This window comes from Carassius carassius, chromosome 8, assembly GCF_963082965.1.
Source record: "Carassius carassius chromosome 8, fCarCar2.1, whole genome shotgun sequence".
Taxonomy (NCBI): Eukaryota; Metazoa; Chordata; class Actinopteri; order Cypriniformes; family Cyprinidae; genus Carassius; species Carassius carassius.
The window spans coordinates 23,125,283-23,150,729 of NC_081762.1; the positions used below are offsets into that span (position 1 = coordinate 23,125,283).

General features: G+C 38.4%; 2 protein-coding genes and 1 pseudogene across 5 annotated transcripts; 2 read left to right on the forward strand and 1 right to left on the reverse strand.

Moving 5' to 3' along the window:
- The first annotated feature begins 3,588 nt into the window (after positions 1 to 3,588).
- On the forward strand, positions 3,589 to 11,381 carry LOC132145575 (zinc finger and BTB domain-containing protein 12-like). Of its 4 annotated transcripts, none has more exons than XM_059556698.1 (5): positions 3,589 to 3,848; positions 4,363 to 4,579; positions 6,634 to 6,828; positions 9,509 to 9,700; positions 10,086 to 11,381. In XM_059556698.1, the coding sequence occupies exons 2-5, from the start codon at positions 4,376 to 4,378 to the stop codon at positions 11,103 to 11,105; spliced, it is 1,611 nt and encodes a 536-aa protein (XP_059412681.1). In that variant the 5' UTR covers positions 3,589 to 3,848; positions 4,363 to 4,375; the 3' UTR covers positions 11,106 to 11,381. The 4 variants fall into 4 exon arrangements, with proteins under 4 accessions (XP_059412681.1, XP_059412680.1, XP_059412682.1 ...); XM_059556697.1 differs by having other exon boundaries at positions 3,590 to 3,901; XM_059556699.1 differs by having other exon boundaries at positions 3,590 to 3,901; positions 6,637 to 6,828.
- A 7,248-nt stretch (positions 11,382 to 18,629) lies between these two features.
- On the forward strand, positions 18,630 to 20,216 carry LOC132144763 (uncharacterized; annotated as a pseudogene).
- A 1,209-nt stretch (positions 20,217 to 21,425) lies between these two features.
- Positions 21,426 to 25,381, reverse strand: nelfe (negative elongation factor complex member E). Its single transcript, XM_059555333.1, has 11 exons — positions 25,307 to 25,381; positions 25,032 to 25,116; positions 24,621 to 24,690; positions 24,384 to 24,529; positions 24,223 to 24,297; positions 23,870 to 23,907; positions 23,509 to 23,774; positions 23,214 to 23,358; positions 22,873 to 22,927; positions 21,809 to 21,911; positions 21,426 to 21,715 (listed from the first exon to the last, which is right to left on the reverse strand). The coding sequence occupies exons 2-11, from the start codon at positions 25,104 to 25,106 to the stop codon at positions 21,645 to 21,647; spliced, it is 1,044 nt and encodes a 347-aa protein (XP_059411316.1). The 5' UTR covers positions 25,107 to 25,116; positions 25,307 to 25,381; the 3' UTR covers positions 21,426 to 21,644.
- Between the last annotated feature and the right edge of the window lie 66 nt (positions 25,382 to 25,447).

A 25,447-nucleotide genomic window follows, 5' to 3' on the forward strand; every position in this document is an offset into this window, starting at 1 on the left:
CGTCACAGAATTGCACATGGATTGCACAACATCCCCAGCCTGGAAGTGCATTGTGGACATTGTGTCTTACTTTAATGCTGCTGCGTTGTTTCCGTTTGGCGATCGATCTAAATTGACCGCTTGTTTTGGCTCTAGAGCTTCTGCTTTATGATATTGAACACCAGGTGTGTGCCCATGGCCCGGTCTATGGGTTGACAGATAAATGAAGGTCTATTGTAATTAGATTGTTACACAAGGGAACATTACATGATGCATCGGTGGCTCATTCTTCGGTTGTTTCCATTTCTGTCCTCTCAAATCTGTGCTGAAATCACCCTTATGCCTCGGTTTTATTTTCAGTTGTGCTATGCAGTGGCCGTTTGGGTTTTAATTTGGTTTCTTTTTGTTCTGCCAGCATATTTATGGGGTTGTGTCTCTCATAAATGATCAGATTAGACAGCTGTGGTACGCACTGGGGGAGAGAGTGGTGTTGAGCACTGTTTCTTTATGAGTTTACAGAAAAATATGAACAGCACTTTTCCAGTGTAACTTCTTTATGTCTCTTCAAGGATCAATGAACACTAACAGATATGGCACACATGAAGTCGCTCTTTGACTGCACTTCTCTTCAACGTTACCAATTCACTGGCAGTTCATTAGACGGAAATAGACTTCTATCAGAATACCTGTCAAATTGAGTCACACTTTTAATTGAATTCCCTTAAACTACACTGACAATTCAGAAGGCTTTTGCTTTTAACTAAATTATTTAGACAAGTGGCTTTCAAGAACGTCATATAGCTGATGTTCACTTGCATGATGGTGCATTTCAAAATGCCTTCCCTTTAACCCACCAATTTCTTTTCATTTCGACACATTTAGCAAGGTGTTTTTGGGATTGGGAGTGGACACTGAAAAATGAATTACTTTTAGGTCTTCCTTTAGAACTCATTACTACCTTTACAAATGAATGCTCACCGGTTTGGTTTAAAGTTGACAAAGAATGTAGACTGTGATGCCTTTATATGTGTGTTTTATAGTCCTCTGCAAGTGTTAATGCAAGCTGCAGTAATATTGGACACATCTCAACGGCAGACAGCATCTGAGAGTTTCATCAAATTCATAAGGGCCATATTTTATTGATTTTCTTTGTGTGCAAAGATCAAGAGAACATGCAGTTCAACTTGGATTTAAAATTGCTGGATGGAAACAGAACTCTGATAATGAAATCCTGTATGTTTGATGTTTACCTGTATAAATCTGATGTGTAAACTGTACATTGGGAAGAAAGTAAGATTTTTACATGTGCGTGTGTGTGTCTGTGTGTGTCTGTGTGTCATTGCAACCATGTACTGTACAGTGTAGTTTACAACAACATAGATTTAGCACTTTTTGGTTGAGTTATTGATCCATCAAAGTGAAGTTACTGATCACATTCTTCCATCACAGGGCTTTATGAATATGGCTTTCGTTACTCTAGATTATGAACCGCATCGTTGTATTTCCAGAGTGCACTTGGGTTCAAGTGTGTTAAATTGCAGAGTATCAACATTAATTGTATTTTTGGACTTGATCCTGACAGTGTTTTAAATCCCGTTTAACCTTCTCTCTGGTCTCGTTTGATTAAGAGACTATATGCCTCTACATTACAGTTGCATTTCTGATCACTGTGCTCATTCAGAAGTATTCAGTACTCGCCCATGATCTCAAGGGAATAGTTTGTGAGACATCCATTGTCTTTAGTAGTCTATCAGTCCTTATCAGTCTCAAACGTCTATAATTCTGATGAAAACCACATTGAGACTATTGCTCATGATCTAGGTATTGTTTGTTTTTTTGATGATTGAGGTGTCATTTAATACATTTGAAAAGACATTTCAACCACTGTAACTGATGGTTTCTTGATAAAATCACGTTTAATAAATTCTACCAATAAAATGCAACTTGTCCCGCTTCTTACTTATGGAAATGCTATTAATAGGGCTGAAACACACATAGACAAAATTAGATCCAAGTTGGTTTAAATGGTTCTGTGGTTTACGCTGATCAGCCACAACCACTGACAAGTTAAGTGAATAACATTGATTTTATCGTTACAATGGCACCTGTCAGAGCACCTCTAAAATGGCATGTCTTCTGGGTTTGTTTCCCCCAGAGGCTTGCCATTTTGATTAGTAGGCCTACCTACCAAAAGTGGTGCAAAGAAGGACAACTTGACCCCTGTCCGTCACTGAAAGTGGCTACAATGTCGTATTGTGTGTGTCAGAAATGGACCTTGGAGAATAAAAGAAGGTTACCTGGTCTGATAGGTCACTTTCTTTTATATCAGGTGAATGGCTAGGTGCATGTGTGTTGTTTACATGGGCAAATGCTTGCAGCAGGAGGACGAAGGCAGGCTAGCGGATGTGTGTGCAATGTTCTGTTGGGAAACCTTGGGTCCTGCATTCATGTGGATGTTACTTTGACACGTACCCCCTACCTAAAGATCATTGCAGAACACATAGATCTCTTTATGGCAATGGTGTTTGTACCCTGAAGGCAGTGGATAATGCACCTGCCACACTGCAAAAAAAAAAAAAAAAAAAAACATCCAGGAGAGTTCGAATGGCCTCCAAATCTCCCAGATTTCAATTCGACTTGGCATCTATAAGAAGTGCTGGACCCAAGTCCAATCCCACGTCATAACTTGTAGTATATTCTGCTAATGTCTTGGTGCCAGACAGCCAGAGCCCACAGGACATGTTCAGAGCTCTTGTCAAGTCCATGCCTCAATGCATCAGAGCTGTTTTGGCTGCATGAGAAGAACCTACTAAATATTAGGCAGGTGGTTTTAATGTTGTGGCTGATCAGTGTAGGTCTAGTCTTCAATCAAACGGTGTTGTTTCATGTAATAACATAAGTGTAATCAATTATATCAACTATTATATTAACATGTTGTGAGATTCCAGGCCTTTGTGAGGGCAAACAGTAGGCTAAGCGTATTCGAGTTACAATATTTTCAGTTTCGGATTTGATCTAGTTTTAAATTATTTGTTAACCGCCAAAGCACTAGGAAATGACTGTTACAATGAATACGAGAGTCAGTAGGCCTTACTTGAGTTGGGGGTTCGGCATGTTTAATCTTTTTCATGTTATATTCACTTTATTATTTATTTATTTATGTCTCTGTGTCGGTTTGCAAATTATTTATTTTATTGGAGGTCCATCCTGAATTCATAGCGCCTCCACGTGGTTATCTACTGGATGCCAATTATCATGTAAAAAAATAATAATAATAATAATGGTTATTATTATTATTTAATAATATAATATTAATGGGTTTTTGACACTAAAGACTTTTAAACTCAATTTATATTTAAAATTACAAAATCTATAAATGATCAAACTAAGGAATGAAATGCAAACGAACAAAGATTTTCTCCATTACTGATTTTAAGTAAGCCTCATGTGGAGTCATAATTTATCGATGGTAACATTATATGTTTTTGTGGAAGAATCAGTCCGCATCATTTCATTTTTTTTAATAACTGCGTTTAACAAGAAACTGTTTTGAGTAAACAAACAGGCGAGTGGCGCTTGAGAACTAGATGTTATTCAGGCGGGACTTTTATTTTGAAAATCATCTTTCAGATTCTAAATTTCCTGTTAACTTTTCTTACTTCATTTCACTCTACGAATTTTTGCTGTAATTGTTTAAAAACACAAGGAGCAGCACAAGAGAAAATGTTTTGTAGGAATGACCGAGATCAGACACACAGAGACAGCAGACTAATGTGAACAGATCGGTGCAAAGAGTGTTTTGGTTTGGTGTTTGCGCTCGTGCAGTGATGTGGAGCTGGACTGATCTCTAGACATCATAAATGTAATAAGTTCGTATTGTTTTATTTTAGGATTACTGATTTCTCCTCACCAAATCACTCAAGTAAGTTCATGTTTATCATATAAGTGAAGTGTTTGTATTGTATTGAGGGCAGTGTGTGAAACAAAAGACGCTACAGTGCGAGCTAGCGTTACTTTAGCTCAACACTGATGTAAACAAGCCTTGATAACGATCACACACAACTCCTGTAATGGACCCTTGTGCCTCTCATCTCTTCTAACTGTGAATTTATGTCGGTATGAGAATATTCATGGACATTGTTTCTGTGTTTTCGTATATATGTCATTTCCATAAATAAAAATAACTGAAAGATTGTAACTGTTCAGAAATCCTTTAAATTATGAAGAATAACAAACTCTCTCTCTCTCTCTCTCTCTCTCTCTCTATATATATATATATATATATATATATATATATATATATATATATATATATATATATATATATATATATATTTATTTATTTATATAAAATCTTTTTTGTATGTTTTTTTTATTTTTTAGCTGTAGTAGAAACATGGATGTGGTGAGTTTCCGTTTGCCTGCTCATGGAGACACCGCCCTGAGTAACATGAACTTCCTGCGGACACAGCAGCACTTCTGTGACGTCACCATCGTGGCGGGAGGCAGGCGCATGTTCAGGGGTCACAAGGTCGTGTTGGCTGCTTGCTCTGCGTTTCTCAGGGACCAGTTTCTCCTGAACCCCTCAGCAGAGCTACAGGTGAGGGGCTTCTCGTGCCGTCAGAAGCAAACCATTTGATGAAATCTAATAAAATAGTGTCACAAACTCCCTGAAGAAATAACACTAAACTTTTCATTTGTTATTATCTCTGTGAAGTGATTTCAGATTATCATATCCTAAAATGTGTTAAAATAATAAATTGTAGTGGTTCATAAACTAGACTTTATGCATACATTGAAAAAGACAGACAGTTTATTGTACAATGTAGTTGTGCATTCCAAGCAAGTCTGGAATTCCATTCTTTCTGTCCACCATCCATTTAAGGAAACACTCAATTTTGAAAATAAAATGTCCTGAAAGACTTTGGTTCAGTAGACCCTTTTAGGGCCGACGTTACAATTATGTCACAGCGCTAGCTGGAGGCGGCCCATTTAAACCAGCACAGGCTCTGCTACATAAAGAGGTTAAGATATCGTCTTGTTGTGATGTTGGGTGCCAGAATCGACGTAAATACATGCTCCAATTAGAAATTTTATTGTATACCAGCTGCCACTGCCAGACAAAAAACTGACAGCAGCTGTGGTTAAATGAGATCAAACAAGCCGACTGGACAGAAACTATCAAATGCTTGCACTTCTTATCAGAAAAAGTTGAATAAAGTATTGTCTTGTATTGTTTATATGGATAATGGTTTATTACATGCATCTAAAGATTTCTTATGCATCTCACGACTATGTCATGTATGAAATAATTAAAGTTTGTATAGTGCTTTTCACGATACAAATCGTTGCAAAGCAGCTTTACAGAAAATGTTGTCAATTGTTGTTCATTGTCAATCAATTGAAAAAAATAAATTAAAGACTTAATCAAACTAACGATTTACACTTTTAACAGCAATTATTATATGTTGCAATCAAACTTTTATAGCAAAATGTGTTAGTTCTGTGTGTTGTTTCAGGGTTAGCATCATCTGAGGTCCTCTGAGAGGTCGGCATCGTCTCTTCTCAGGTGTTCTGGATCCAGACTGAAGCTCGTGGCAGAAACAGAAACGAATAGAGACATAATTAGCATAGCTGCTGTTCCAACCAAGTATAATTGATTTAACTCAAGCTAAAGAATAGAAGTGCATTTGATCAGATATAACTGCAAGATTATGAGATGCATTATTTGAATGCTTGGCCAAAGAGATGCATAACAATAACTTTATTAAAAAAAAATTTTTTTGTATTTTGGACAAGTTCACATAGCTGTAAAAACTAAATGTATAGATCTAAAAAAAAGTAGATAGACAGGTCGTGGCCTAGTGTTTAGAGAGTTTGACTCCTAACCCTAAAGTTCTGGGTTCGAGTCTTGGGCCGGAAATACCACAACTGAGGTGCCCTTGAGCAAGGCACCGAACCCTGCTGCTCTGGGTGTGTGTGTGTGGGTGTGTGTGTGTTCACTGCTGTGTGTGTGCACTTTGGATGGGTTAAATGCAGAGCACGAATTCTGAGTATGGGTCATAATACTTGGCTGTATGTCACATCAGGTTAGGTTGTAGATATAACCGTAATTTTACGAAACTATGAGAATATTTTTTTGTGCACAAAGAAAACAAAAATAAAGACTTTAACAATTCTTCTCCTCCTTGTCCCATTCTCCGTCATTATGGAGAGGACCACAACGCTGCTGACGAAGAACATGCATGTGCTGTGCCTTGTTTATGAACAGAGGAATTTACACTATGTGGTGCTTTTAGAAAATAAAGAAAACAAATATGATCATTTTGAATCAAAATGTCCTAACTCCGTCTTCCTGTGAAGCAACAGACTTCTCTCTGATGACATATGTTGGACCTCTCCAATCATTTTGTTTACTTAAACTCTGCCCCTTTGTTACGATCGAGTGAAAGCTCATATTTAGATTTGCCTCTATCCAATCAGCAATCAGTGAATAAAGCCAAGGCCCCACCCTTAGTTTGTTCTTTTCCTTCTTTCTTCAATAATCAGTTCAGCACAACACGGAAGATCTGTTGCTACTTCCATTTCACTGCACCTTTAATTTGGAAAACCATTTGTTGGCTTCGATTGTCAACAAATACTTTGTCTATCCAGCAGGTGTCGATGTTGCACAGCTCAGCGGTGGTGTTTGAGCTCCTCCAGTCCTGTTACACAGGGATGCTGCAGTTCAGTGCCAAAGAGATCGTGAACTACCTGACTGCAGCCAGCTACCTGCAGATGGAGCATGTGGTGGAGAAATGCAGAGGAGCCCTGAGTCAGTACATGCAGCCCCGCAGTCGCAGCCCCATTGTGAGTATCCAAGCCTCAAACACTTGTCAAACATGTGCAGTGATGTCACAATCATGTTGCATTGTGGTCTATGGAGTTGCCGGAAATGTGCAAATGAAGTAGACTAACTCCCTCGGTCAAAACCGCGGGGAAGTGCTTGGGGAAGTTTGCGAATGTGTGCCTAAATGCTAAGTGGAATGCAGACGTTGTAACCCTTTGATCCTGATTATCTTGTTCAGGTGTGTTTGATTTAGAGTTTTCTGCAAAACATTGCAGAACTGTAGGGGACCAAGGCTGGCCACCCCTGGTCTCAGCAGTTTGGGTGGAGGTTGACAGCTCATTCAACTAAAGAAGAGCAAGGAGGGTGAAGGTTTGGGAAAGCAACTTTGTGCCTCATTAGCTATGATTCCAACACCCTCTTTCTGTGCAAATTCGGAAGTATCGCATCAGAAACTAATGATGGAAATGCCATATTTTGAAAAGAAATCCCTTAATTCTCAAAAACCTTTTTATGCTCGCTTGGAGGGCTTTTGACTTTGAGTGTTCAAAAAAGTAATGTAACTTTGTGCTATGGGAAGGCATAAGTGACTAACCAGCGGACAGATTTTGTTGAACAGCATCTGAAATGTTATGGTCATTCTGAAGTGCCCGAGCAAAGACAAGACCGATAATTGTCTCCCTGAATGGACTACCATGACTGCATTCTAGGGGTTGCACCGACTAATCGATTAGTCGACTACAATGCCCTGCCATGACGCTTTAAGCTTGACATCGACTAGTCGCAGGTCCTATAGAGGGCGCAGCAGGATAAATCTTTGAAGGACTTCTTCATTTACGCTCCATTTCCAAACAGTTAAAATAGCAAATACATACATACTATGAAAGCACTCCACATGCATGTGTGATTTTATTACTGGATGCTCGAAATTGAATGGCAGAATGCACATTCTAAACCGCTTATTGTACAGGTAAGTACATCGCTGTTCTAATCTAATGCGCTGCTGCACTGTAACACACACACATATACTACAGACAGTAGTTCGTACATCACGCGCAGATCGCTCGCGCACAGAAGCATTCAGCGCGGAAATGTACTGTCGACGCTGTTCTGTGATTTCTCAACAAAATAGCTTAGAAACTGAAAAGTTCTATAATTTATTTCTTAATAACTAAATCCCACAGCTTCACTAGTAGAGAGACTCTGCAAGGTAGAGTAAATTCACACACACAATCGCTCTCACTAATGCATTCATTTGAATGTAATCTGTACTGTGTGCTACTTTATCTGCATCTGATTTAGAATGAGCAGAAATCTGTGAGAAATAACACGACCCAAAGACAAAAGAACTGATAAAAATGAGCTGTTATAGAAGCAATAACCATGTGGGCAGCGCTGTGTCATATGCCATAGCTGTGCACAAGGTTTTTTTTTTTTTACAGCTCCAAGCTTATGTTCATTAATGACTTCATCAGCGACTAGTCGACTTCTACGCGACTTTCATCACATAAAAGTCAACTTTAAAAAATCGCTAGTCGTTCAACCCCTACTGCATTCCCAAACAGCTGATTTTGACCTCCACAAGCATATTCTCTCTGACTCGTTGGATGGAAACTGTGCATATTCCTAAAACTTTTGTGATATTCCAATTTTGCTCACAAGTTAAATTCGCAACTTAGGATGGAAACCTGGCTAATTTGAAGCAACAACAAGGTATACGCTTGTATGTGTGGATTGATGCAGGGAAGTGCAGTTCAAGTGGCAGGCCAGAAAGCCAGCATCAAAGCCTTATAATTTGATTCTAGTCACAGCTGGGAGCTAGTGCACTGAGATCAGGAGTCCTCTTAGGCTGATTATCATTGTAGATTATCTTCAAAGGCCCACTACAGCTACTGTTCTCTCTAGACCCTTTCACACTGCTATTCTGGCAAATACACGGGTAATGTGTCCCGGCAATTGTTCCCGGGTCGCTAGATTTTGCCCCTTTCCCACTGCCAGTGATTACCTGGAATATGTGCGTGCGTTCACACACAACACGTAAAGACATGTGACATCAGGGCGTGACGTGTAATGTACGATTTGAAAACGCTAGGCACGTTAACTTTCACTTAAGCTGGCAAACGATCTCAGCATCAGCGTGGATAGTGAGGAGATAACTGATCTCTCTTCATTACAGTTTTTTTTTTTTTTGTCACGATGATTGATCTGCCTTCAAAATACCCGGTAAAAGAGACGATAACATGCGTCATCACTGCGACACACCCTTTACAGCATTAGTTCTGGCTTTTGTTCACACAGCGCTCGTTCTGGGACTGAACCCAACATTGTTACTAGGTCCCCGACCCGGGATCAATCAATGTTTGCGTTCACACAGAAGGCGACCCGGCAAATTTCTGGGTCCAACGTGCAGTGTGAAAGGGGCTTCTGACAGACAGAATGCTTTTTAAAAATCTTAACGAAGCACAATATCATGCTCCAAAAAAGACTAGTAGACAACACTGTAAAACTCCATAAAAGGGGTCCATGTGACTAGAGATTTGCATTTCAAATTGTCTCCAATTGTCACAAAAGCAATTATATTGTTTTGTGACTATGGCTCTTTTGGTATTTGTTGGGGTTTGACAGCCTATGCTGATTAATTAATTTTAGTAAAATTATGCATTGTTTTTCCTTCTCTCTCTGTTTCTCCCATTAAATGTCCAGACTGTGAAATCAGAAGACCCTCAGTCTATGCTAGTGATTGTCAGTGGAAGTACCCATTCATTGGGATCCATTTCGTCCCCTTCGGATACGGCGTCACTGCATCCTCACAGTTCAGGAAAGGAGCTCCAGGCTGCTGATGCAGAACTCTCCAACATCTCTCACAAAGATGACAGAGATTTGACCATACGCCATGTAAATATCTCTCGGATTTGCTGCATATGCTAACAGTGCCAAAAGATGTAACGTTAATTATTATTAGCATTCAAACTCTCAAGCGAACCGTTTTTGCACCTGAAGTTTATAAAAGGACACCATTCAAATATTTCATTTTGGTATCACAATTGTAAGTTTTGAGACAAGGGAGAAGGGTCTGAATTTGTGAAATGAGCATCTTGAATAGCTATATTAAAAACTGCAAAAAGATGTGATATTTGCCAGCAAAATAAAACATGGTTGCTATATTACTGCATATTGCTGGCGGTCCTAAATCAAAGATGGTCACATCAGCACTTATTTTGTAGTGATAGTTTGCTCAGTTGTGGTTTACTATTACTAATTTATGTTTTCACCCTAACAGGTTAAAGGATCAGATGCATCTGGTCATTTCGAGGGAGAGGACGGGCCTGAGAGTGATGTCTTTCAGGTGCAGATCAATGATGAACATCAAGACCCAGAGAAGACCTCTGGTGCTGAGGAGGAAGACAGAGAAGCTGTTGTTATGTTGGATGATCACGGTCAGCTGGACGCAGGTATAGAGGAGCCCAATATGGAAGGGCGAGCCAAAGGTAACGGCATCAGAGGAGCGGGTCGCATGTGGAGACGACGGCACGGAGAGCAAAGGGGAGGCAGAGGAAGAGGCTTCAAACACAGGAAGCGGTACACTTTCAAAGATCGCAAGCTCATGGGTAACTATCAGGAGGCTTGGCGGTTCCCAACCCCTGATGAGATAATGGGCAATTTTGGAGCAGACTTTGGGGCTGATTACCTGTCCAATCAGCATCTCACAGACGGTACCGTCAGCATTGAGTACAGGCCTGGAGAGGGACACGGAGAAGAGATTGGCTCTGATGGAGGTCCTGCACACTTTGGTGTGGAAGCTTCCAGCGGGGAACAGGGAATGGGAGTCGGGACACATACAAATGAACATGGAGCTGCTGACGAGTCTGTGGCAGTGGTGGGATCCACATCCTGCGTAGCTGGACCAGTGGTGTGTGAGCAGTGCGGATTAGCATTTTCCTCAACTCAGGATTTAGCCATGCATTCCCTGTCAACACACCGGCTGTACGTGTGTCCATGCTGCGGGAAGCACTTCAGCCACTCCAGTAACCTCAATCGCCACATGATCGTCCACCGTGGAGTATCCAAGCTCCACTGCTGCCCCCTGTGCCACAAGACCTTCACTCAAAAGTCAACACTGTGCGACCACATGAACCTGCACAGTGGAGAGCGCCCACATGTGTGCGCGTACTGCCACGTCAGCTTTGCCCACAAGCCTGCTCTACGCCGTCACCTGAAGGAGCAACACGGAAGAACCACGGCCCAAAATTATCTGGAAATGCAGCGAAACAATGAGAGTGGTGCTGGGGACGGTGTTTAGATCACATTTTAATTGGGTTAATGAAATCAGAATTAACACTATTTACTTTCTTAATACACATTTCTAGGTTTATTGTGCACAATTTATCAGTGCACATTAGGTAAAAATGTATGTCTTTGTAATCAGTATGTAATAACTGTATTGTTGCTTCAAAATGATTCAGAATTGTCAATGTGCGGGCCGAACACTGCCAAAGCATTTGAGCCTGGAGAGAATGAATGGCTTCATACTCTCACAGCAACAGTTCATCCAATATTAAATTTTTTTTATAATTTGTTCACCCTCGTGTCATTTCAAACATCTAAGACTCTTTTTTTTTTCTGTGCAACACAGCAAGATATGAAGAGTTCGTTAGCAAAAATTGATAAACGCCACTTGCTGTGCATTATTGTCCACCTGAAACCTAAACACATTTTGTCTGTACAACAGTATTGTCCACTTTCAAGGCATTGCAAGTTCATGTTTTACTACAGAAGCCGACAAGCACCCTTGTCGTTTGTGAATAGAAGACGATAAGTCCATTTTAGCAAATAAGCGCACTGTATTCATGTCAGGTGATAAGGCAGTAGGTCAGTCATGTTGAAAAGACACACTAGCTGAGAGGAGTTTCGTCAAAACTGACTAAATGTAATCGAGGATGGATGATTTTGACAAACTTGATGAACGTGATCTCTTCTTCGGTGCAAGGAAAATAAAAGCTGAAACGTTTTCATGATACCTTGCAAAAGCAGCACGTTACAATGGTGAGGGAAAAGCTCGGTGTATTACGTATAATATAATACCATCCATACATTTATGATCACAACAACGTTTGTCAGGCATCTACATTTTTGTTTAACTGAAACATGAAATGTGGAGTTATCTGCTTTCGCTGAGAAACAAACTTTTAACATATATATATATATATATAAACAATTTTCAAATGAACTCTTCATATTTTGTCTGAATTTTTCATTCAAGTCAGTATGCACTTTTTTTTTTTACCCGTTACTTAACCATTTAATTCCATACCAATCTGGCCAAGCCGGTTTATATATGGTTTATTTTCCACTGTGGGCCTGACAATAGAGCTCCCATTACAAATGTGTCAGTCATTGGCTTGGTAATGCAACTGTTTACATGCGGTACAAGATGGAAATCGGCCTTGTTGTGAAGGATGATCACATATTTCCTTTTCTTCACTCAAATAGTGTGCTTGGCCAGCTGCAAAGAGAAACTAGCAGCCAGATCGCCTGAGCGGCCATCCATCACTACACTCATTCTACCAACACAGTTCGGCTCAAATGGAAGTCTAACTGTAACCATTCCTTACTGTTAGACCCATTCGACCGGACAGTGGAAAAGCGGTTAATGATGTTTAAACCTCAACGTTCTTTAAAACCTCTTCATTTGTAAAGATGACAGAATTTCCCTGTTTCTACCACACAAGAGCACAAATACTACAGTTTTCTGTTGTAGTAAGAACATGTTTGTCATTTTTGTTGTAGTGCAACTTTAGTGTCCGTATGTTATTAAGTCAACAAAGCTTATTAAAAAGATTTTGTCCCAACTGTAGTTTTCTTGCTGTGAATTAGCATTACATTGCAACTGAAAACACAAACAAGCAATTTGGTCAAAAAATACACATAACAGGATAGTCAGGAAACTGTAATAAAAAGAAATTAATAAATAACGCCCTCACAAAAATGACTGAATCCCGACAATAATTCCTTTAATGGCTTAGATTGATAGATTTGATAATGTTACTGTTTTAAAAGGGTGTGTCTCTGAATTTGTTTGTGGCTGATGCAAAATATGCTAAATGCAGGGCCAGGCTGGAGCACTGCCTCAAAACAGGATGGCTGCAAATTACCAAAATGTGTGATAAAAATAATTTTAAAACTACAGTAAAATCTATTATACACTACTAAGATGTATGTTGTTGTTACCTTCGTGAGCTATTTGTGTCTGATCAAACACTTACATTTAATTTATTCACTATCATGTAAGTTTTCTAACTTTAATAAAAATCAATTAATTTTGATGTTACGTTATGAAGCACATTTTTAGGTTAACTTTTTTTTTCAGTGTAGATGCATAAAGTAAAAATACCGGTAAATCCCATAGATACAGACGGTTGGTCTGGGAACGCCCCCGGGAACGCCCCGTCACCTGATGTAAATTTAGCCCGTGGGGGAAAACATTGCCTTGGCGCCAATTGAAATACACGGGACAATCACGCCGAAGAGTTGCTGTGTCGTTTTCTGTACCTCCAATAAACTAACAAATTATGAATTGAAGTTCTACATCCTTCCTAATAAACATACAGAACCGGAAAGGATGACAAAATGGCTACAAGCAATAAGATGTGAGGATGGTCAAGGGAAGTTGTGGAATCCCAAGACTAAGCATGTGTATGTGTGCAGTCGGCATTCATCACAGGCAGGTTATATTAACATCGTGTTCATTATTAACGTTATTAAAACTGTGTAAGGTTGTTTCAGAAAGTGGCATGCATATATAATTAGCCTTATCATTCTACCTGAAGCAAAACTATGTAATGTTAGCCTAGTGTCGAACATAAACCCACTTAAAAAAGCGTGTGGACACGTAACAACTTAGTTTTGTGTCAGAACTTTTACACTTTCGTTCATAAATTCACCCTGTCTGTGTTTGCGAAACGATTGAATCGCGGAATCCAGTCAAAAATAGAACTTGCTGTATAAAGCAGAACGTCAAGGATTTTGGCTATTTTTGAATGAATACATCTACATTAGGGCTGTAAAATATATCAAATATCGATATGGACTAGTGTATATGAATATTAAAGTTAAAAGAGACTAGAATTGTTCTACGTGTCTCTGGGAATGAGTGCTCAATATGTACATTTTTGTCATTCAAATACACACGATGTTCGCAGTGTTTTCCCCCACGCCGACTCCGCCCTCGCCACGCCCCCAGCTATGACTAGATGCCGACTGTATCTATGTTATTTCCTCCTTTGCAATTTCACAAAGGCTAGAGTATCCAACACTAGTCAATAATATTCATCATTGATCCTAACAGCTAATTTTTTTTTTAAACAACTTTCAGGTGAATGCTTTCATTCTGCAGGACCTATTGAATTTAATTTCAACATTCACAGTCGATTTCACAATTCAAAGAAGTTAAAGGTTTAAAGGAATATTAAATCTAATGGTTTTTTTGCAAACTTAATAATCTATGTTGAGATAATTTACTGTCTTCACCTCGATGTTTAAGACTCTCATCTAATTCCAAATCAGTATTTGACTATGAATGGTCAATCACAGCATACAGAAATCAGTTTCCTATTTGCAATAGAAATTTTGTAAATCCTCGTGCTCATCTTCCATGTGTCAACAAACACACCTCAAACTCATTTTCATACAGATGCAGTCGACGCCATCATAGACGTCTGTCAGTTGTGAAAATTACCTCAAAGAGCTTCAGTAAGAATATAAAGTATTATTATCTCTGTGTTTGTCTTGTTGCTAAGCCAAAGTTGTTGTTTTTTCTTGTAATATGCAGGAAAGATTAAAATATGGCACTTTATAATCAAATCAATATGTTATTCTGACGCATTCGTTAACGATCTGTATAAAAAGCTCAACATCTCGGTCCTGATCACGTTGTGTTTGTTTTGTGATAATCAGAGGTAATGACAGGCTGTATATAACACTTATTAAACTACACAGATACTATATTTATTGAATTTCTATACATGCCAGAGTTTTAAGACTGGATGTCCTGTACAGACCACATTCAGGACTTTTCAGAGATCCTAAATATTTGGATGTTTCCACTCCCTCTCCCTGGTCTTCAAAAATGTCTGAAATGAATTTAGTGACACTCTTATGGAAAATGATAATATTTTGTTATTATCATTTAAATCTAGCTAATTTATCTTTGTGTCATTTTTTTTTTTTTTTTTAATTATTTATTTCCCACAATTTCACACATAGCATTTGTTACTACATCATAAATCAACATCTCAGGAAAATGTTACGGGGTTTCAAATCAAAATCTGACTTCCTGTTACGAAACAGGACATTGATTTCATACATGGGACTAAAAGCATGTTTATTTCGCATTTTTGGAGACACAACAAATGCAAAGGGAAGGAAATTATATTTCAATATTCCTATGAAATATTATATATTATTATGAAAATCTTGTCAATTATTACTCCCATTATTACACTTTTTTTATTGCATGTTGCCCCAAAAACAGAATACTATGCAAATTAGATTTAGTTTATAGATACATTGTATTTAATAAGAAAACCCATTTATGGACATTTTCACATTTTGCATAAAGAAAAACGGTATATCTGTTATAACAGTTGAGAATCATCTTTATACAAAATTTGTAAAAAAAAAAAAAATAAAACAAACAAAGAAAAATCCTGAAAACTAAAAATGTACTGGTGATTTAAAAAATACATATTGTTTTTGCCTATGTATGTTTATTCGTGTCAGTCCCAATGTCCTCTACCGAGGACATGGCATAATTTATTCTTTTTTCTTTTTTTTTTGTAATGACATGGAAAAAAAATCGTTAAAACTGTTCTGGGTCTCAGGAGTTTAATACTATGTGTTGTTATTGATCGATATTCTTCGTTCTACTTCGATATATATCGATTTTTGTTTCGGGGCAAAAAGAAGTTTGAAAAAGCTGATTGACGGTATACTGTTAACAAACTTTTCAACACCCCTCGCCGCTGGAGGCGGGGTGTAGATTAATGTAAACGTGTCACAACGCTTGCACTTATGCCCTAAACAAAACAACGATGAAATGAAAAAGTGTAGGCAATCTAGGTGTGAGATGGGCACCAATAGTCAGAATATTATAGACAAAAGAATAATGATTAGCAGCAGTACCAAGTCAAGTATGTTTGCAATACAAAATAACCATAATCAGTTCTTTGTGGGAAGTGTGAATGTCTGTCTCATAGTCTGAAAACTTTAACATGACGTGGAAAAAAAGTGTCAGAAAAAAAGAGTCAGTTTGTTACTTTATTTTATTAGTGTTCATTTATTTTATTAAAATATATATATTGTTACACCTTTTTAATATTTTATATGGTGTCATGATTTACTTTTGATAAAAACAATGGTTTATTATTGTGTATTTGATTGGCTTTTCATTTACTGTACAGTACACCCTTTAAATTAGCTTATTAAAAGAACTACAGCAGCAGCAGCAGCAGCAGTATGGTGTAACATTTATTTGAAACATGCATTTGCTACATTATATCTTCACTCTTTCCTTTCATTCTTTTCATGGCTTTGGAAAACTTTTCTTGGATGTTTCTCTGTGTCACTTTTTGCATATCTCTGGGTCGTCGACACCAAGCTTAGTTAAAAAAAATGTCCAGGAATTAAATACTTTCTCTGAATCTTTAAAGTCTCTCCGCGAGCGATCGTTCAGGTGCAGATATATTTGTGTAGCTCAGCTATTCGAGTGTATTCAGGAGATGTTGCTCTACTGTAGGGCCGCCGCAGAAATGAGGAATGAACCGGGAATAATAATTGTGCATGTCAAAGAAGGTGGAGTTTCAGAACACACCCACCAATTAACTGCCACAGACCAATGGAAGCTCAAAGGTGTTTAAGACCCAAATCATCCTCCCCCAGAACACCCCGTCCTCACTGACGAAATGACCTGACTTTGTTCGAAATGACTTCATATCAGTACGTTCTTCGATTTCTTTTAAAGTACACCGAGGCCTTTGGTGCTTTTGGAAAAGCAGCCCTGAGCAGTTAATAAGCCCACTGTTCTTCATAAATATTCTCCAGCTCCTGCATATTGTTTGGATTTCCAGCATCTTCTGTACATTAAAGCTTTTTCCAACAGTGACTGTATGATTTTGAGATCCAAAGCTGTAAACAGTGTTGGAAACTCAGAAGTGAAAATTAGGAGACTTCAGCAGGTTCTCTTTATTGATAACGCGCTGCATGGCGCTGCAGTCATCAAAAGTCCTGCTGAAGATACACAAGAGTCTCCTGGTCTTTGCTTCCGAGTATCTATTAGTTTTGGTGCCGTGACCCGGATAGAACTTCTCGCCTGACATTGTTCCAGACAAAATTCCAGATTCTTTTTTCAGCTCAACAAACATTTGATGAGTGTTACTCTATCCAAAGAACAACTACAGACCAGTAAATGTGGTTATCCTCTGCGACGCAAGAGAAGTGTTAACAAACAGCTGCAGGGTTTGGTTAACAGACTAGTTATCCTCTGCTTTGCCATGGAAGAAAGTTTATCCTCTGTTCAGTCAGAGAAGGTTAACAGCAATTACAGTGTGTGTTAACATATTGGTTATCCTCTGCTTTGCGAGGGAAGGTTTAATACATTATGATTTTGTCAGGGAAAGTTAACAGTCAGGGGGTCTATAGTGCCCTGTCTGATGCGATACTGTAGCTGACGGCTGCATGGTTACAAGTTTATCTCTAATAGTATCGATTTTAGAAGTAAAGTTCATAAAGTCATTACTGCTGTGATGTTGGGAAATGTCAACACCTGTTGATGCTTTATTTTTCGGTAATTTAACCACTGTATTGAATAAATACGTGGGGTTGTGTTTGTTTTCTTCTAAAAGAGACGTAAAGTAATCAGATCTAGCAGTTTTTATACTTTTCTATAGGATTATGGGTTACTTTCTCGTCATGCATTACAAATTACCTCTAGTTTTGTTTTCCTCCAGCTGGGCTCCTTTTTCCAGGCTGCTTTCTTTAGGGCATGAGTATGCCCATTATACCACGGTGTCAGACTGTTTTCCTTAACCTTCCTTAAGCGTAAAGGGCAAACCGTATCTAAAATACTAGAAAAGAGAGAGTCCATAGTTTCTGTTTTACTTCATCAAGTTTTTCTGATTTTTTTTTTCTGAGGAATCAATTCCGTGTGACAGTATTTAATCTAGAGTATGATTTTGACAATGAGTTGGACCTGACACGTGTTGTCTAACATCAATATAGAGCTGATCTCTGATGCTGATCCTAATGCATTTTTATCATTAACAGCATGGATATTAAAATCAGCAACAATTAAGACTTTATCTGCAGCCAGCACTAACTCGGATAGAAAATTCTTTAATTTGCTGATTTTCTCTTAAATGTTTTAGATATGGCTTGGTGGCACTTGGTGTTAAGGGACAATTCGTTTTTAAAATAATTTTAAAAATAATTTTAAAATAAAATTTTAATAATCATTCTATTTCTATGAGTACGTATATGGAACAACACAGATAAATGTATCATTGGAATCATTTTCAGAGTGATTTTTGTTTTCTAGCCGATGAACAATAAAACATTGAAAGGAAATTAAATTCCTTTCAACTTTAAAGAGGTTGAGCATTTAAAGTGGCAGACAAGATAAGTGCAGCATGCGATTCTAACATACAGAATGTGCATTGCTACATTGGTGCATTGGTGTGGACGCAGATATAGTTAACCGTATAGTTATTGTTCTTGGTGTGAATGGACCTTTGGTATTGTTGTTTTGATCCTGCCAACAAATACTTTGTCTATCCAGAAGGTGTCGATGTTGCACAGCTCAGCGGTGGTGTTTGAGCTCCTCCAGTCCTGTTACACAGGGATGCTGCAGTTCAGTGCCAAAGAGATCGTGAACTACCTGACTGCAGCCAGCTACCTGCAGAGCGAGCATGTGGTGGAGAAATGCCGAGGAGCCCTGAGTCAGTACATGCAGCCCCGGAGCTGCAGCCCAGTTGTGAATGTCTCAACTTCAATCAAGTCTATTTAGACTGTGAAATCAGTAGACTGTCCATCTATGCCAGAGGATCTGATATGGACTGATTTGACCATACACATTTTAAATCTGTGTTGGATTTGCTTCAGATGCTAATAATGCTCATAGAGACATTGTTTGGAGACAATGAAGGATCTGGAAAATTGTATAATGCTCTTTTGGAAACAAGTATTTCATTATAATCGTTGTAATATTCACTATGCCACCAGTGAAATCATTGCTAATCATGAATATTCAATATATCATCCAACCTTAATGGGTAGTTTCCCTTGCACCACAGATGATTTGCTTTTTACATAAAGACCCATCGCCAACAACAGTCATGCATCAAATTGACATCTGATTTCTATATCGGTGTAAATCTCTACCAATCTGAACACCTGAAAGGATTAGATCAGCTCTTAGTGTGGATGTTTGCTTGATTGTGGTTTACTAATTTATGTTTTCACCCTAACAGGTTAAAGGATCAGATGCATCTGGTCATTTCGAGGGAGAGGACGGGCCTGAGAGTGATGTCTTTCAGGTGCAGATCAATGATGAACATCAAGACCCAGAGAAGACCTCTGGTGCTGAGGAGGAAGACAGAGAAGCTGTTGTTATGTTGGATGATCACGGTCAGCTGGACGCAGGTATAGAGGAGCCCAATATGGAAGGGCGAGCCAAAGGTAACGGCATCAGAGGAGCGGGTCGCATGTGGAGACGACGGCACGGAGAGCAAAGGGGAGGCAGAGGAAGAGGCTTCAAACACAGGAAGCGGTACACTTTCAAAGATCGCAAGCTCATGGGTAACTATCAGGAGGCTTGGCGGTTCCCAACCCCTGATGAGATAATGGGCAATTTTGGAGCAGACTTTGGGGCTGATTACCTGTCCAATCAGCATCTCACAGACGGTACCGTCAGCATTGAGTACAGGCCTGGAGAGGGACACGGAGAAGAGATTGGCTCTGATGGAGGTCCTGCACACTTTGGTGTGGAAGCTTCCAGCGGGGAACAGGGAATGGGAGTCGGGACACATACAAATGAACATGGAGCTGCTGACGAGTCTGTGGCAGTGGTGGGATCCACATCCTGCGTAGCTGGACCAGTGGTGTGTGAGCAGTGCGGATTAGCGTTTTCCTCAACTCAGGATTTAGCCATGCATTCCCTGTCAACACACCGGCTGTACGTACTCACAAGTCTGCTCTGCGCCGTCACCTGATAGAGCAACACAGAAAGACCATGCCCCAAAACCACATGGAGATGCAGCGAAACAATGAGAGTGGTGCTGGGCTAGGGTAAAATTATATTTGAATAGGTAAAGTAGGTGTTATAATGAAAATATATTTTTTTCTTTATATACTTTTCTATTTTTATTTTGCACATCCATGAAAATGCCTTTGAAACCAATAAGTAATGACTATGCATTTGAACTTTATAGCCTGGAGTGAATGAATGACTGATTATTCAGTTAAATAAGTTTGCCTAAAAATTTTTATTCTGTCATGATTTATTCACCCTAATGTTGTCAAACTGGAGACTTTCTCCACTGACTTTCTTCTGTTGAACATTAAATAATGTTTAACTGTTTTTGTCCATACAACAAAAATCCCTATGGTCCAAACAATAGTGACTCCACTGTTACAATAACAGGTATCTGTTAGGAATACCACATGCTGCTTCTCAGTCAGTGCCTTCTGTCCAGCTGCGGTCTTTCTTAAATATTTTGGCCCATTAAAGGGATAGTTCATCCAGAAATGAAATTTCTGTCATTAATAACTCACTTTCATGTCGTTCCAAACCTGTAAGACCTTTGTTCATCTTCAGAACACAAATTAAGATATTTTTGATGAAATACAAGGCTTTCTTACCCTGCTTAGACATTCAAGGCCATCGTTAAAATAGTCCATGTGACATCAGTGGTTCAATCCACTGACTTGCACTGAGACACATAGGCAGCTTTTTGTGGTCACAGCTTTTATGTACCTGAATGAGAGAGCAAAATCTCAGACATCATCCTGAAATCACTATTTAGTTGTATTTTACACTATTATTACTTGTCAGACTAATTCTTATGCACCTAAACTATATATGGTGCCCATTTACCCACTGGCTCTAGAAATTTGTTTCTTAATGCTGAAATATTGAGTGTAGCAGTTTCTCACATTTTTGTTATGATATTTTCCCCCATATTCATGAGTAACATTGTATATCTCATGGGAGAAAAAATAACAGCAAAATCACATTTAGTCTGATGTTACTCTTTAGTATGCAGATAGTTTATATAACAGTGCATGCCTCTATATTTGTGTTCTCCGTTTTCTGTTTCCCTCTAGGCAAAAAGAGGTTTTAACTAGAGCTCATTTCATCAATACCATCTAATGTTGTTGTGAACTGTTGCGGGGAAAAGCTTGTGCCACACAGCAGAGGCCTGCAGTAAATCAGTTATTATTCAGTCACAAACCCATCTACACAAAGCTCAGATTTACTTGATGTCACAGGCAAACACTCAACAGGCTTATAGTTCACTGTGTAGATGTTTAGTTAGCTCATATTCATATTATAAAGTCAACACAGGCATGCTGATGGAAAAGTTTATTGATTATTTATTGAACACAATGACATAATCCATGACTGAGCTAAATGTCCAGAAACACAGAGCATTAAACGCTGCTAATTAAATGATAGAAAAGAACAGATTTACTTTATCACGTCTTTGTAAACAAAGTATCTGCTGTATGTAGACAAAATCTAACGTCGGACCTTTTCACAAGTTTAACATATGCTAAATAACTGTTTTCAGAAATCTTCAGTGTAGACGACCTGGCTCCGTTTGTCTCTGTACGAGCCCTTGGCACTGTTCTGCACAGCTGTGAAGGACAAGAAAAGACGACAGAAATAGAAATGGGTTAGTCAAGTGTGCAACACTCAGCCTGATTGACAGGTTAAATGTCTTTATTTACCAAGAGAAGCCCAGACAGATTTCCCCGTGGCAGCATCAAGCATGGGCTGCTTCCTGGCAATGCTGACTTTGATGTTGACGTCACCCACGTTAGTGCCATTCAGCTGAGAGACAGAAACAGTTTAAAAACAGGGTTCTCTTACAGTAAATAAAATAAAGATTTGTGAAATACTGACACAGGGACCTATCACAGAAAACAGATTTTTCTTGAGCATGTGTAATGCTGGAGTGTTAACATGCAATGCAGACGAGCTTGAATATACACAGTACAGAAACTCTACAGACCACAACAGACTATTTATGGATGCAAAGCTGCAAAACATCAGAAATCAACAGCGTATTGATGTCAGAGCCATGAGCCCATTAACACAGGACCACTAGAGCTCACATGACTGTCCATAAAAGTAGTCAGTGGGTCTATGATCACTTGGGTGCTTGGCTTTTAGTGTACCAGAGCTGTCCTGAAATATAGCTGAAATAATATCAAATAAAACTTAAACTGAAATAAGTGCAAAACTGAAATAAAATATTAAAACTAAACTTATATTATAAAAGTATTTAAAATGACTAAAATATATATATATATAATAATAATAATATTATATATATATATATATATATATATATATATATATATATATATATATATATATATATAAATACAATATTGGTATCTAAATAATACTTAAATAACATTAGATGTACTTTGCAAATGAAAAATTATCAAGTTGACTTTATTCTCATTTTAGCATAAATCCTTTCACTGTACAAGTTAATATTGTGCAAGGATGCAGTTTGGATAGTCAAATTATTATGCTACCAAATACAGAATCAAGTATGGATTACTAAAACTATTATGGATCACGACTGGTACTTGGTCATCACTTATGATTTTATATAGATAGCCAACTATCTATAGATATATATACATGCAAATTACACTATTTCATGTGAACTGAGGTCATTTATACATGGTATTCTTAAATGGTACAGAGAGGAATTATAAAGTATGACAATATGACAATACTAAAGTGTGGAAATTTGCTTCTTAAATGGACTACTGACCTCTGCCACAGCCTGGTCTGCTGATTCAATCTTCTCAAAGGTGACAAAGGCACAACTAGAAAGAAACAGAGGGCAAAATGGGATAAATATATTGTGTTTTCTCAGACATTTCTCAGTTCAAAAGAAGGAACCAAGATTAAAGATAATATTTTTTTAGCAAGTCTGCATTCAATTGGTCAGAAGTGACAGTAAGGACATTTACAATGTTACAAAAGATCTAGATTACAGTTTTCACAAAAATATGCAGCAGCACAACTGTTTTCAACATGGATAATAATGAGAAAAGTTTCTTGAGCATAAATCCTTTTCAAATTCCTGTAAGAATCAGAAAGCAAACTTACTTGCGTGGCGAGTCCATCGAGAGGTCGATGATGTTTCCATGCAGTGCAAAGGCCGAGCGCAAGCTGTCTTCCACTAAACCCGTGCCGTATACATACACAGTGTTTCCTTTGCGCACACCTCTGCGCTCTGGATACGAGTCTGACCCTGAACAACATTAGAGACGATTAGTAGACGTTCAGTAACTATTAGAAAAGGCAGATGCATGAAATATTCTCAGTTCCTTACAAACACTGCAGTGACACAATATGAACACTGAACAGGGGAAGTGATTTATTACTGCACAGATTCCCTTACGTCTGTAGGGTCCGTCTCGCTCTCTGTCTCGCTCTCGTTCTCTGTCCCTTTCTCTATCCCGGCTCCTGTCCCGTTCATGTTCACGGTCCCGGTCCCGTTCTTTCTCCCTGCCTTTTTCACGCTCCCTCTCTCTGTCTCTGTCTCTGTCCCGGTCTCTGTCTCTTTCTCGATCTCTCTCCCAGTCCACCTCTCTTTCCCGATCACGCTCAGGATCTCGACTCGACATTCCTCCCTCATCATCACGAGATCGATCTCCAGGAACAAAACTACAGGAAAAAGAAAACTGCTTTAAATTTGGCTGCAATGCTGTTTCTGTGTATGATTATTATTATTTTTTTTACACTGATTCCGACAGTCTCACCTCTCATACAAGGATTTCCTGTGGGCTCGTTTAGCAGACTACAGCAAGAAGAAACAACATGGTGTTATATTTAATATACTAAACAGACCTATTTTTAATGTTTTTAAAGGCTGCAAATTAAAGTAGAAACAGTAATATTGTGAAAAATGTGTTATTGTGATCTCTGAAGGATCATGTGACACTGAAGTTTAGAAGTAATGATGCTGAAAATCCAGCATTGCGTCACAGGAATACACTACATTTTTAAATATTTTCAAAGAGAAAGCAGTTATTTTAAATCCTAATAATATTCCAGAATATTACTGTTTTGCTGTATTTTCGTGGATCATTTCTACAGCAGAAAACAGCATTACATCAGGAGGCTCTTCATCTGCAGAAACACTCCTTTGAAACGGCAGGAATGCTGGGGCAGAACCTTTCTCAGGATCCTGAGATACAAAGAAAATCCATAATTAGGGTTTAGTATGAAAAACAAACGGATCATTGCCATTAATGAGGTGAAAACATCTCTTACTTTCAGTTTACCCTCAAGTGTTCTGGAGCGCTTGAAGCCGGAGTTCTTGTTCTCTGATTTGATGGCGCTGATCGCTCCGGACTTGATCAGCATTTTGGCCTGCTCCGTTGCGGTCGCTGTGTCCACCACCGGCTGATCTGACAGAGCTTAACAGAGACACTCAGAGAGATCATTCCTAGATCACAGATTTAATGCAAACGTGTTTCAGGAGAGTTTATAAACCATAAATGGACTTACTGCGCTTCAGTGCTGCCTGACTCGTCTGACTGGTGGAGCTCTGTTTCTTCAGAGCCATTAGGGCCTTTTTCTACAAGACAGAACGTAGACAATACTACATGTCAAAAGGATTATTTATTACATATATGCATTCATGCTTTTTTCACCTTTGTTAGCTGGGGCTTAAATACAGTTAAACTGACTTGAGCTAAATGAGCTGCTTTACAGTTTCATGATGCATTTTTGGAACATTAAGACAATGTTATTTTCCTGTTTATTATTATTATCTGTATTGTATAAAGCATATAAATGTATTTATAAATGTAAATAAGACTTTACCTTTTTAAATATTATTATTTTACGATAGTGTTTTTATCGGTTACAAAATGTAGCCTTAAAAAACATAATGAGAATCGTGACTATAGTTTTCACCTTTTTCTTTAGCTTAGCATATTTCTTCTGCAGTGCTTCCTCCTCTTCTGTCAGTGAGCTGGGAAATATTGCCATTTTCGTGGATCTCAAGGAGAAAAAACAACAACAGCGATGTTTGAGCAGATGCCCTAACGTTACATCTTTACCAATCAATGCATCGCCGTATTAACATGCTATCGACGTTTCCGTCACAGGTGGCTTTTAAAAACGTTCATTTTTCTTTTTACATTTTTTTTTGTAAACTGCATAAAAGACAGGGCTTTTTATTAAATTACCTTAAATTCAGAAAATGAGAATAAGCGGCAGCAGTAATTCCTCACTCGGCGCACAATTATGACGTAATGTGTACAAAATAGTTTGTCCTTAATTATTTTTTTTATATATATATATATATATTATAATTTCTTAAATTATAT